Source organism: Salminus brasiliensis, chromosome 15 (assembly GCF_030463535.1).
Source record: "Salminus brasiliensis chromosome 15, fSalBra1.hap2, whole genome shotgun sequence".
Taxonomy (NCBI): domain Eukaryota; kingdom Metazoa; phylum Chordata; class Actinopteri; order Characiformes; family Bryconidae; genus Salminus; species Salminus brasiliensis.
In genome coordinates, this window is record NC_132892.1 from 31706491 (window position 1) to 31720387 (window position 13897).

At 41.3% G+C, this 13897-nt stretch overlaps 1 protein-coding gene across 5 annotated transcripts in view; it reads right to left on the minus strand.

Annotated features, from left to right (window-relative positions):
* Window positions 1–3115: 3115 nt before the first annotated feature.
* Window positions 3116–13897, minus strand: part of LOC140536290 (B-cell receptor CD22-like) — a 48740-nt gene continuing 37958 nt past the window's right edge. For 4 of the 5 annotated variants that reach the window (XM_072658011.1, XM_072658007.1, XM_072658008.1 and 1 more), the window contains 11 exons: window positions 11628–11885; window positions 11253–11522; window positions 9647–9904; window positions 9272–9541; window positions 7537–7794; window positions 7176–7445; window positions 6834–7070; window positions 6650–6740; window positions 6498–6528; window positions 4694–4941; window positions 3116–4597 (listed from right to left, as the gene is read on the minus strand). In XM_072658011.1, the coding sequence (XP_072514112.1) occupies window positions 4549–4597; window positions 4694–4941; window positions 6498–6528; window positions 6650–6740; window positions 6834–7070; window positions 7176–7445; window positions 7537–7794; window positions 9272–9541; window positions 9647–9904; window positions 11253–11522; window positions 11628–11885 (2240 nt within the window). In that variant the 3' untranslated portion in view covers window positions 3116–4548. Of the gene's footprint in view, window positions 4598–4693; window positions 4942–6497; window positions 6529–6649; window positions 6741–6833; window positions 7071–7175; window positions 7446–7536; window positions 7795–9271; window positions 9542–9646; window positions 9905–11252; window positions 11523–11627; window positions 11886–13897 lie in introns of those variants that run through there. The other variant, XM_072658010.1, reaches the window with a different exon arrangement.

Genomic DNA, 13897 nt, shown 5'->3' on the forward strand with positions numbered 1-13897 from the left:
CAGAGTCACTAAGTAGCACATATCCATGAGTGGCACAATTGAACTGAACACCCCTGAACACCCGTAACTTACTGCACTTAAAGGATCTGCGGCTAACGTCTTGGGGCCAGATACCACAGGACACCATCAGATGTCTTGTGGAGTCCATGCCTCGACAGGCCAGTTTTGGTAGCATGAGGGGGCCTACACAATATTATGCAGGTGGTGTTAATGTTATGGCTGATTGGTATATTTCCCAAGATTGACCCTAAAGTCAACGTGGTGTTACCATTAATCCCACCTATGCGGTACGTTGACTGTCTATAATGCTTTAGGCTGTGTCTGGCCTGCTGTCTGTCTGTCCACTTTACTACCAGAGAGTCTCAATAGATGATTTACAGTAGAAATCTCCTCTAGAGACCAACAGTCCAATTCTAATTTCTCCACTCATTAACTCTAAATTCATCACTCTTCACTAATTCTAAAAGCACTGAGAGTGTTCTCCTACCTTCATTAAGCGACGCTCATCTCCTGAACCCAGAGAACGAATGCAGAGAACTGGAGGAGCTTCATCAGTTTAAACAGACTAAAGGGATGTGGTTAAGATATCGTCATAAGGTATCGTCCGTACCTTGTCCGTCCTGCTGCTTTTTTTCACACTAGACCTTTTATTATCTCTGACCACTCAGACCACGTCTCTCTAGATGGTCAGATAAGGCTGGTCAGTTCCTGAGTGCCAATGCTAAAAACACTCTACAGCTCACCCACCCTTATGGGTCAGAGGTTGATGATGATTGTGTTCAGTTTCTCCAGTGAGGAGCACTGAAAGCTGCACCTTCCCCCTATTCTGTTCTTCATCATCATCATCATCATCATCATCATCATGGGGGACTGAGGAAGATGAGGGTGGGAGTGGTCTTCTCCTTCCAGAGAGCTGCATTAATGCTGCTGATGATCAAATCTTTCCCTTGTGAAGGTTTTCTGTCCTGCACATCACCTCTCAGCACTGCTTCAGGATCAGATTCCTCCCTGTTTCAGACTCAGCTCTCTAAAGCAGATCCGAGCACAGCAGTGCTGCTCTGACAGGCCTTTGGCAGATCAGAGCAGGACTGCAGAAACGAGGTCATTAGCTGTAGTGAGAAATGGAGCTTAGCTTTAGTTTCAGCAGATGGAAATATGGAGCTGATTCAGAGTGGACTGGACAGAGCGGGACTCGGATCAACGCTTAAAAGTTGAAACATGACATGAGCAGCAGTCTGGTTCAGCACTGATGATGTCATAGATCTTGTACTGAGGTATTTCACCCTCTGCTAAGAGGTCTCTGATTGGTCTCTCTAGTGATCAGAGCTGGTTTATCATCTACTGTTGGTTCATGTCAAGTCAAGTCAAGTCAAATTTATTTGTATAGCGCTTTTTACAACTGTTGTCGTCACAAAGCAGCTTTACATAATTATTACTTAATAAAGAACAGAGACAGAGAAGAAAGAAGAAATAACATGAATTCATGCACTCTGTCCCATCAGACCCATCACTGACTGACTGATATCTGGAGCTCTTTATCTATCTTTCTTTTCTAGACTGTCAGCAGGACAACAGCAGGACACCAGATCCCCTCAGACAGAGGGTGGTTAGCTCGCCGGCTAACACGAGAACCGCTCAGACAGAGGGCGGACTCTGGCTCTACTATCGCGACCTACAGTGGTTCTTGCCGGACTTTTGTGCTCTTTTAGACATTATAACAAAACGAATAAAGTAATAAAAACAAATGTTTATTACATCTCAGAACACATCTGTAAATGTAAGTGAAAAACAAAGATTTATAGGTAGTAAAGACACAAATATACAAAATATGAAATGCAGGATTTTTTGCTGTTGTCCAGTGAAAACCATGTATCTCAGTTTTTGTGTGTTTAGTTTTCTCCAGGGTTTGAACCCTGTAGCTGCTTCTGTACACTGAGTAAATCATTCAGGATTAATGGACTAATAGAAAGACTCTAAATGACTCAGAATAAACTCTTATTTATTTGCTTTTGTTTTAATTTGACTTCCATTCAAAGTTTAGCACATTCTTGCCTTCTCTTGTATTGTCATAATTTTGGAGATACCCATCCATCTGTGGTAGTGAACACACACCCACACACACTCTAGTGAACTAGAGGCAGTGAGCGCGCACACACCCAGAGCGGTGGGCAGCCTACTCCAGCACCTGGGCAGCAGGGAGGGCGAAGGGCCTTGCTCAAGGGCCCAACCAAGCCTGGGTATCAGTAGCCCAGAGCGTTACCCGCTGAGCCACCACTATTGCACTGTTTAAAATGTACAATAATCTGAAATGTTTACATTACTATTTACATATTATTAGGTGTGATTTCAGGTGTAGTGTAAGTGGGGAGAAGCCTTTGGTGGGTGCAGTGAGACTGGGCGGTTGTTCACAGTTTCGGTAAGTAGATAAGTTAAGAGTGCTGAGACCAATGCTATAGCTTTGTGATGGACTGGACTGATACACTGTACTACTGACTGTTCAGCAGCAACTGGACCTCAGACAGTGGCTGGTGTGTAAATCTGTAAGGTTTGGAAGTTGTACCCTGGTGATGTGCTGGACTGTGTGCACCACCGTCTGCAGAACTTTCCAGTGGGGAGCAGTGCAGGTCGTGTACCCCCACTGCACCTGTACTCCACAGTGCAGGTGCAGAACATCTGGATTCATACCAAACCTCAGCTGTGTAACTACAAATCAGTGTAACTCTTAGGGAATAAAAACAGGGAATGGCATTTCACAGATGTAGAGTTATTTACAGTAGTTTGAACATGATGAATTTGACTAGCAAGATACTTTAATTAGATTATAACATTTATGAATTTCATTAGCTATGTATGTTATTAACAGCAGAATTGTGAAGCCTAAATCTTCTGAGGTGAGCAGGGTCCTGGACATTAGAGCTAAGCCCCATATGTTTAAAATGTAAAAAAAAAAAAAAAAAATTAATTAATAATAATTACATTATAATGAAATAATTTAAGTATAGACTTTTAGCTGAAAATGTAAATGCTAGAATGACGAAAACAACAACAACAACAACATGTAAAGTGTGTCTGGACACTTGACTGGTAGTGTATATGAAAATCAAGTAATCAGATATAATATTTAATTTATTTATTCTTGTGATAGTTTACAGTGAAGAAGACAAACACTGTTGTTGTTGGAACAAAACCTTTTATCTCAATTCATTGTTCCCAATTTAAAAACACATTTGTATGCTAAATGGGCCATTAAAATAAATTATGCAATATATAACATAAATACATTTATTTTAACGAATGTTTTCCATACAGTGACCATTTTGGAGGTTTCATTTCAACAGTGTTTTCAATAAACACTCACAATAATAGACATAACAATCTGATCTTTAAAAAAGAAATAAAGTGCAGGAAGCAATACAGCATATACGTACAAAATACAGCATACAGATCATGCTGCACACAGGCAGTTCACAGTTAAGAGATGTAAAAAATAAATACACCTTTTTTTTTGATGAAATTGTCATTTATACAGGGTAAACATTATGTCCATCTGAAACTGACTCCAAACTCTGCAGAGTCTATCTACATCTTAAACAGCTGATATTTTCATGTATCAGATAGATGCCAGAGACTGACTGTGTGGCTGATGATCAGGACTGATATTGTGTGGGGAGGATGTCTGACTGACCACACCTTTAGCCTACAATGAGCTGGATACTAAAAGACTTTCGCGTGCAGTGCTCACTGCCAAACATCTGGTTCCTAAATCAGTATTGAAACAACATACATGTGCATGATCTCAACCATTTAAGTGGTTGCTCACTTAGTACGTATTGCTATACTGTAGAATACCTGACAATACAACCGTTTACATTACGACTACCAGCAGCCGCAATGGCTTTTACTTGGAGAGCGTTGAGCGTCTACTAAACTCCAACATTCTCTCTAGATCCTCAGAAGTGCTTACACTTAATGTGCTGATACATTAGCATCAAACAGTGTTGTCCTTTCCTTTTTACCATTTAACCATATAGCAATATCCTGAAGTCTTACAGATACCCTAGCATCTAGTCTCACTTACATCCACAGGCAGTGTTTTGAATATCAAACCACTGTTCACAGTAACTCACACCAACTTAGACATCTGTTTGTGTGTGTGTTCTAGCCCAAGACAATCTTTTGTAGAAACAAAATACAAAGAACATAAGATTCACTTTTGCAAGCTATAAAATAAAGATGTATAAAAAAGTATATCTAATATAAAATATCAAGCTGAAATAAATTGTAACGCTGTAGATAGCCATTTAGACAAATTCCAAATCCAATCCATAATCTGATGTTCAAATTCCTGATTTATGTAGCTGTTGTGGCGTGTGCTTTAAAGGAAAATCCATTATTTACTCTAGGCCTGTGTGACGTGCATGCATACAATGAGACCTGGATCCTGCAGGGAAGTCGGAAATCCTGTTTCTGTGAAGTTTACAGTAGACCGGGATGAAAGGTCTTTACATGGGTCATGACCGTAGTTTGGGAATAGAGCTGCAGAGTTGTTTACCTCGTGCTGCTGTAGATCACTGAAACGTCATCATCAGGAGCAAGCCTGGAACAATGTAACAAAGGTGGTGTGATCCACATGAAAACCTTCAGTTTTAATCTGCTGTAGACTACACACTTGGAAAAGGTCGGTTCCTCTCACCTGTTGGCAGCATCAGTGCGGATAAATTTGACACTAGCATACTGAACGTCGTCGTCGTCCTCAGTCTTCTCTACCCCTCTATCACGGCGGTGCTGGACACTGGCATACTGGACCTCCTCATCATTTCCAGAAGAAGACGCTTTCACTGCAGAGCTACCAGCACTCTGGAAGGTCTTAGTTTGCACATTGCCGTATTCAGCTTCAGACGAACTTTGGATGAGTGACAAGTTGCTGGGTCCACAGTTATTCTATAGTTGAAATAAAATGTGATACAGATGTGATGTGAAACTAGCAAATAGTTTCAAAGGTTAAGATTCTGTTGATTTATAAAAAAGGTTTTGCTTAATTTAAGACAATTAAATGAAGCATACTGACTCAATTAATTTATTTGCAGATATTTAAATATTGCAGCTGTCATGTAGAAACCTTGTATTGTCCAGCTTTACATGAGAAAATGTAACTTTTATGCATTTGCATAAAAAAAAGTTTCAAGGCTTAGTCCGCTCTCTTAAGTAGAAAACTACTCTTATAGAAATCAGTTAAAGCAGTTATGCTTGTTACGATACGATACATAAAGGATCAGAGGATCAGAAACTGTAAATAACAGACCTGGGCCTAGATTGTGTAATTATGCCCCCTAGGTGGCACTGTTGGTCTGCCAGTGGCCTGTGATGGGGTTGTTTGTACAAAGGGGATATACACTATATGGACAAAAGTATTGGGACATCTGCTCATTCCTTGTTTCTTCGGAAATCAAGGATATTAAAAAGAGGTGATCCTGCTTTGGAGGAACTGTCTCAGAGAAGAAAGCTTTCTACTAGATTTTGGAGGAGCATTGCTGTGAGGAGTTGATTGCATTTAGCAACAAGACTTATAGTGAGGTCAGGATGTTAGATGATCACCACCAAAACTCATTCCATGAGTGTAGGTTGGAGCACCATCTATCACTCCAGAGAATTCAGTTCCACATATTGTTTTTGTGGTGTTGCTTGTTCAATTTTTTATTCTTGTTACTGTAATTATCTGTGACTCTCTTCAGAGAATTGTAGTCTTCAGAGAAATTAGAAAAGAGAGTGTTGAAAGTCCACTAAACTGGCTTTTAACCAGTTTGCACTGTTACGACTGATTGCTCTACAGGGATGTATTAGTTAAACTAGTCATTGAGTCTAGTTCATGTGATGAATGACTGAAATGATCATCCCTGTTTTGCCTGGCTAGCCACCGAGTGCCTTGCTGTGTGAACATGCTCTTAAAAAGCAACTTTATTGGTTAAATATGTTTTTTCTGTGCTGACGCTACAGTGCTATTTCTAAGAACTGTGTGATACATTAGCAACAGACAGTGGTGTCTTCTCCTTTTTACCATTTAACCAAATAGCCATATCCTGAAATCTTAGATACCTTAGCATCTAGTCACAACTTAAATCCACAGGCAGTGTTTTGAATATCAAACCACTGTTCACAGTAACTCACACCAACTCAGACATCTGTGTGTGTGTGTGTGTGTATTCTAACGCAATAGTAATGCCTTTTAGTTTAACACTGATCTCTGCAGCTAGTCATGTAAAACACAAAATACATTGCTACTGGAAATAAAATGCATTAAAGTATTAAGCAATCTTTAAGAAAAATACATTATTGAAAGTGACAGATGACTAAAACTAATGAAATGCATTAGAATATAACCTTTAAGAACACAATGTTGCAAAAAGTGAATGTTGTGTTCAAAGCTGCAGAAAAATACAAAAATGACGTGAATTATCATTTTATTTTTTTGTTTTGTGTGACTTGTGGGCTTGTCTTACCTGTCCTGATGCAGATAAACGTCTCTTTTTCCTGAAATACATTATTATTGTTATGGTGCACGTCTTAGCTATGTACAAAACAGTGAGGATTAAAATCTCTCCATGTTAAAGTCCCCCCCCCCAGCAAGCTGATGAGAAGTGTATATGCTTACCATTTCAGAATGAGAAGTAAACATACACAAGCTAATAGAACACATACAATTGATCCAGTGATTTTAGCTGCTGCAGTGAAAGTGAAAGACCCTGTGTGCAGATGAATGTTAAAATGTTGAATTTTTAAAGAATGTTTTGTTATAAAGTATTCAAAGTTTCCCTTATTTCCTTCAAAATAGCTACCTTCTAGAGTGACCGGCACTGCAGCTGCTTGCTTACAGCCATATTCACTGCAAGCTACACAGTAGTAGGATCCACCCTGTACACTGTAACTGTGTCCAGATCCTACAGGTGAGCCTTCACCTTCTTTAAACCAGGTGTAGTTCTGCACAGGTGGGTTTGCATCACTGCTGCAGGTCAGAGTCACTGAACTGCTTAAAGCTGATTTACTGATGGACACCCAGACTTTCTTTGGAGGATCTATGAAATATAATGATAGTAGAGCTTCCTTAAATACAGAGATGACGTCTCAGATTATGTCAGTTTCATCATTTCAACTCTAAATGAAGCAGAACAAGAACTTACATAGAACAGTTAATGACTTGTACCCTGATGATTGAGACCCTTGTGTGTTGGTGGCCATGCACTGATATTCTCCACTATCTGCAGATCTGATGTTTGTAAAGGTATAGATCTGATTGGTCCATTTCTGCAGAACTTCTTTATCCACCTTCTTGAACCAGGTGTAGTTCTGCACAGGTGGGTTTCCATCACTGCTGCAGGTCAGAGTCACTGAACTGCCCTCCACTATTTTACCAGATGGACTGATGGACACTGAGATGTTCTTGGGAGGATCTAAACATCAGAGAATATCAATACTTAGTTAATATCTGAGCAGACTGTAAGTGATTACATGGTCATTATGAATTCCACTTGTTCTACTCACACAGAACATCCAGAGTTACAGTATCAGAGTATTTCTCTCCATGTTCATTTCTGGATCTACACCTGTATCCTCCACTGTTCTCAGAGCTGATGTTCTTCATTGTGAAGGTCTCTCCTGTTGCTACTAATGATGTTCCTTTAAACCAGGTGTAGTTCTGCACAGGTGGGTTTCCATCACTGCTGCAGGTTAGAGTCACTGAACTGCCCTCCACTATTTCACCAGAGGGACTGATGGACACTGAGACGCTCTTTGGAGGATCTAGAAAAAACAGAAATATCAGAAAATAATTCATATTTGAGAAGTGGGGCTGCAGTGATTAGTCGTCGTAATCGACAGTGATGGGGTGTTGTTAATCTGAAGTGCTGGGGGCAGAATCGCTTCCCTGGTCTATCATGACTGCATTCTGTATTAATTAAGGAGAACATACATCTAGAGGTAGAATGACACATTACACTTCATGAGAATTATTATTATAAATATTACTCTCTTTGAATAAACAAAGCATAGACATCACACATATTTACCTAAAGGTTTACTGTGAATTTTTATCATTAACTTCAACATATAAATATTTTACTGGTTTTAGCTTAAAAAATAATTTCACTAAATGACCCACAATAACCTGTCCAAACCAGTCCTATGGTCCTGTATTTTTGAAATATCTACACCACTCCAACTTCGGACACCCATTCGGTCTGATTGTGTAATACCGGCTTTTATACACTTTCTATGTAACAGTTTTAGAAAAACAAGACATAGGAATGAATAGTGTGCAAAGGTTTGTGCAGTCTTCTTCTGTCATGATGACACAAATACCCTAAACAATTACCCACCTGGGGTACCACAGCAACCAACTGGCAACAGCCATGCGAATGTAAACAGAAGTGGAAAAGGCAAGTGGGTGTCCAAGCAAGGCTAAAGAAGCTGAGCAGGATACTTTCCAGGACTCCTGCTTGCAAATATCTGATCGCTAGAGAAAAAACTGAGGATCAGGCTCGTGACCGATCGCCACAGCAATAGCAGACTCATACTACTGGGACTAACAGCAGATTGCATCTACAACACGGCCGCATCACTAAAACAAAGGGTGGTGGATTGTGTGTTTTGTGAATGACCCATGGTGAAGCTTCTTGCTGCAAGCTCTTCCTCAAATTCAAGGAGCTGATTGATGACCTCAGGAGGGGAAGCAAAGTGCATGCTCCCTTGTGCATCGAGAAGACGGTGGTAGAAAAGGTGATCAGCTTCAAATTCCTCAATGTCCACCTATCTGAGGATCTCACCTGGTGACTCAACACATCACACATTGTCAAGAAGGCCCAGCAACCCCTGCACTTCCACAGATAGCTAATAAGAGTCAATCTGCCACAGTTCCCCTACAGGTGCACTGTGGAGAGCATCACAGTCTGGGTGCCACTGCTGCTCAACTTAAGGCCCTGCAAAGAGTGGTAAAAAACTGCCTAGTACATCACTGCAGCTGTCTTCATGCCCATACAGAACCTGTCAGAGAAAAGCCATCAACGTGTCCTCTGACCACCCTCCCCCCCAAGACACTTCCTGTTCCAAGGAACATAAGAGCCAGAACCACCAGATTCACCAACCACAAACTATATAGATACACACTCAGGTTTCTACTGATCACTCGGATCCTTCTGGTTGTTAAATTTAATTGAATATCGCTACAGAGCCAGACCTGATTATACACAAAGAACCAAATAAGCACTCATATAGTACTCACATAGAACAGTTAATGACTTGTACCCTGATGATCGAGACCCTTGTGTGTTGGTGGCCATGCACTGATATTCTCCACTATCTGCAGAGCTGATGTTTTTAAAGGTATAGATCTGATTGGTCCATTTCTGCAGAACTTCTTCATCCACCTTCTTAAACCAGGTGTATTTCTGCACAGGTGGGTTTCCATCACTGCTGCAGTTCAGAGTTACTGAACTGCCCTCCACTATTTTACCAGAGGGACTGAAGGACACTGAGACAGTCTTTGGAGGATCTAAATGTCAAAGAACATCACATCTTTATTAATATCTGATCAGTCTGTAGCCTGAAGTGGTCATTATGAATTCCAGTTGTTGGTTCACATCACTGAACTACTCACACAGAACATTCAGAGTTACAGTATCAGAGGATTTCTCTCCATGTTCATTACTGGATCTACACTTGTATCCTCCACTGTTCCCAGAGCTGATATTTGTCATTGTGAAGGTCTCTCCTTTTGCTACTAATGATGTTCCTTTAAACCAGGTGTAGTTCTGCACAGGTGGGTTTCCATCACTGCTGCAGGTTAGAGTCACTGAACTGCCCTCCACTATTTCACCAGAGGGACTGATGGACAGTGAGACGCTCTTTGGGCCATCTAGAGGTAGAATGACACATTACATGTCATGAGAATTATTATTATAAATATTACTCTCTTTGAATAAACAAAGCATAAACATCCCACATATTTACCTAAAGGTTTACTGTGAATTTTCATCATTAATTTCAACATATAAATATTTTACTGGTTTTAGCTTACAAATTAATTTCACTAAATGACCCACAATAACCTGTCCAAACCAGTCCTATGGTCCTGTATTTTTGAAATATCTACACCACTCCAACTTCGGACACCCATTCGGTCTGATTGTGTAATACCGGCTTTTATACACTTTCTATGTAACAGTTTTAGAAAAACAAGACATAAGAATGAATAGTGTGCAAAGGTTTGTGCAGCCTTCTTCTGTCACAATGACACAAACACCCTAAACAATTACCCATATGGGGTACCACAGCAACCACTTGGCAACACCAGAGCAACCACCTGGGATACCACAGCAACCAACTGGCAACAGCCATGCGAATGTAAACAGAAGTGGAAAAGGCAAGTGGGTGTCCAAGCAAGGCTAAAGAAGCTGAGCAGGATACTTTCCAGGACTACTGCTTGCAAATATCTGTTCACTAGAGAAAAAACTGAGGATCAGGCTTGTGACAGATCGCCACAGCAATAGCAGACTCATACTACTGGGGCTAACAGAAGATTGCATCTACAACACAGCCGCATCACTAAAAACAAAGGGTGGTGGATTGTGTGTTTTGTGAATGACCCATGGTGAAGCTTCTTGCTGCAAGCTCTTCCTCAAATTCAAGGAGCTAATTGTTGACCTCAGGAGGGGAAGCAGAGTGCATGCTCCCCTGAGCATCGAGAAGACGGTGGTAGAAAAGGTGACCAGCTTCAAATTCCTCAATGTCCACCTATCTGAGGATCTCACCTGGTGACTCAACACATCACGCATTGTCAAGAAGGCCCAGCAACGCCTGCACTTCCACAGATAGCTAAGGAGAGTCAATCTGCCACAGTTCCCCTACAGGTGCACTGTGGAGAGCATCACAGTCTGGGTGCCACTGCTGCTCAACTCAAGGCCTTGCAGAGAGTGGTAAAAAACTGCCTAGTACATCACTGCAGCTGTCTTCATGCCCATACAGAACCTGTCAGAGAAAAGCCATCAACATCTCCTCTGACCACCCTTCCCCCCGACACTTCCTGTTCCAAGGAACATCAGAGCCAGAACCACCAGATTCACCAACCACAAACTAAATAGATACACACTCAGGTTGCTACTGATCACTCGGATCCTTCTGGTTGTTAAATTTAATTGAATATCGCTTCAGAGCCAGACCTGATTATACACAAAGAACCAAATAAGCACTCATATAGTACTCACATAGAACAGTTAATGACTTGTACCCTGATGATCGAGACCCTTGTGTGTTGTTTGCAATGCACTGATATTCTCCACTATCTGCAGAGCTGATGTTTTTAAAGGTATAGATCTGATTGGTCCATTTCTGCAGAACGTCTTCATTCACCTTCTTAAACCAGGTGTATTTCTGCACAGGTGGGTTTCCATCACTGCTGCAGTTCAGAGTCACTGAACTGCCCTCCACTATTTCACCAGAGGGACTAAAGGACACTGAGACATTCTTTGGAGGATCTAAATATCAAAGAACATCACATCTTTATTAATATCTGATCAGTCTGTAGCCTGAAGTGGTCATTGTGAATTCCAGTTGTTGGTTCACATCACTGAACTACTCACACAGAACATCCAGAGTTACAGTATCAGAGGATTTCTCTCCATGTTCATTACTGGATCTACACTTGTATCCTCCACTGTTCACAGAGCTGATGTTCTTTATTGTGTAGATTTCTCCTTTTGCTACTAATGATGTTCCTTTAAACCAGGTGTAGTTCTGCACAGGTGGGTTTCCATCACTGCTGCAGGTTAGAGTCACTGAACTGCCCTCCACTATTTCACCAGAGGGACTGATGGACAGTGAGACGCTCTTTGGGCCATCTAGAGGTAGAATGACACATTACATGTCATGAGAATTATTATTATAAATATTACTCTCTTTGAATAAACAAAGCATAAACATCCCACATATTTACCTAAAGCTTTACTGTGAATTTTCATCATTAACTTCAACATATAAATATTTTACTGGTTTTAGCTTACAAATTAATTTCACTAAATGACCCACAATAGCCTGTCCAAACCAGTCCTATGGTCCTGTATTTTTGTAATATCTACACCACTCCAACTTCGGACACCCATTCGGTCTGATTGTGCAAAACCGGCTTTTATACACTTTCTATGTAACAGTTTTAGAAAAACAAGACATAAGAATGAATAGTGTGCAAAGGTTTTGTGCAGCCTTCTTCTGTCATGATGACACAAACACCCTAAACAATTACCCATATGGGGTACCACAGCAACCACTTGGCAACACCAGAGCAACCACCTGGGATACCACAGCAACCAACTGGCAACAGCCATGCGAATGTAAACAGAAGTGGAAAAGGCAAGTGGGTGTCCAAGCAAGGCTAAAGAAGCTGAGCAGGATACTTTCCAGGACTACTGCTTGCAAATATCTGATCGCTAGAGAAAAAACTGAGGATCAGGCTTGTGACAGATTGCCACAGCAATAGCAGACTCGTACTACTGGGGCTAACAGAAGATTGCATCTACAACACGGCCGCATCACTAAAAACAAAGGGTGGTGGATTGTGTGTTTTGTGAATGACCCATGGTGAAGCTTCTTGCTGCAAGCTCTTCCTCAAATTCAAGGAGCTGATTGATGACCTCAGGAGGGGAAGCAGAGTGCATGCTCCCTTGTGCATCGAGAAGACAGTGGTAGAAAAGGTGATCAGCTTCAAATTCCTCAATGTCCACCTATCTGAGGATCTCACCTGGTGACTCAACACATCACACATTGTCAAGAAGGCCCAGCAACGCCTGCACTTCCTCAGACAGCTAATGAGAGTCAATCTGCCACAGTTCCCCTACAGGTGCACTGTGGAGAGCATCACAGTCTGGGGGCCACTGCTGCTCAACTCAAGGCCCTGCAAAGAGTGGTAAAAAACTGCCTAGTACATCACTGCATCTGTCTTCATACCCATACAGAACCTGTCAGAGAAAAGCCATCAACGTGTCCTCTGACCACCCTCCCCCCCAAGACATTTCCTGTTCCAAGGAACATCAGAGCCAGAACCACCAGATTCACCAATCACAACCTAAATAGATACACACTCAGGTTGCTACTGATCACTCTGATCCTTCTGGTTGTTAAATTTAATTGAAGATCACCACAGAGCCAGACCTGATTATACACAAAGAACCAAATAAGCACTCATATAGTACTCACATAGAACAATTAATGACTTGTACCCTGATGATCGAGACCCTTGTGTGTTGGTGGCCATGCACTGATATTCTCCACTATCTGCAGAGCTGATGTTTTTAAATGTATAGATTTGATTGGTCCATTTCTGCAGAACGTCTTCATTCACCTTCTTAAACCAGGTGTATTTCTGCACAGGTGGGTTTCCATCACTGCTGCAGTTCAGAGTCACTGAACTGCCCTCCACTATTTCACCAGAGGGACTGAAGGACGCTGAGACATTCTTTGGAAGATCTAAATGTCAAAGAACATCACATCTTTATTAATATCTGATCAGTCTGTAGCCTGAAGTGGTCATTATGAATTCCAGTTGTTGGTTCACATCACTGAACTACTCACACAGAACATCCAGAGTTACAGTATCAGAGTATTTCTCTCCATGTTCATTACTGGATCTACACTTGTATCCTCCACTGTTCACAGAGCTGATCTTGTTAATTGTGAAGGTCTCTCCTATTGCTACTAATGATGTTCCTTTAAACCAGGTGTAGTTCTGCACAGGTGGGTTTCCATCACTGCTGCAGGTCAGAGTCACTGAACTGCCCTCCACTATTATACCAGAGGGACTGATGGACACTGAGACACTCTTTGGGCCATCTAGAGGTAGAATGACACATTACACGTC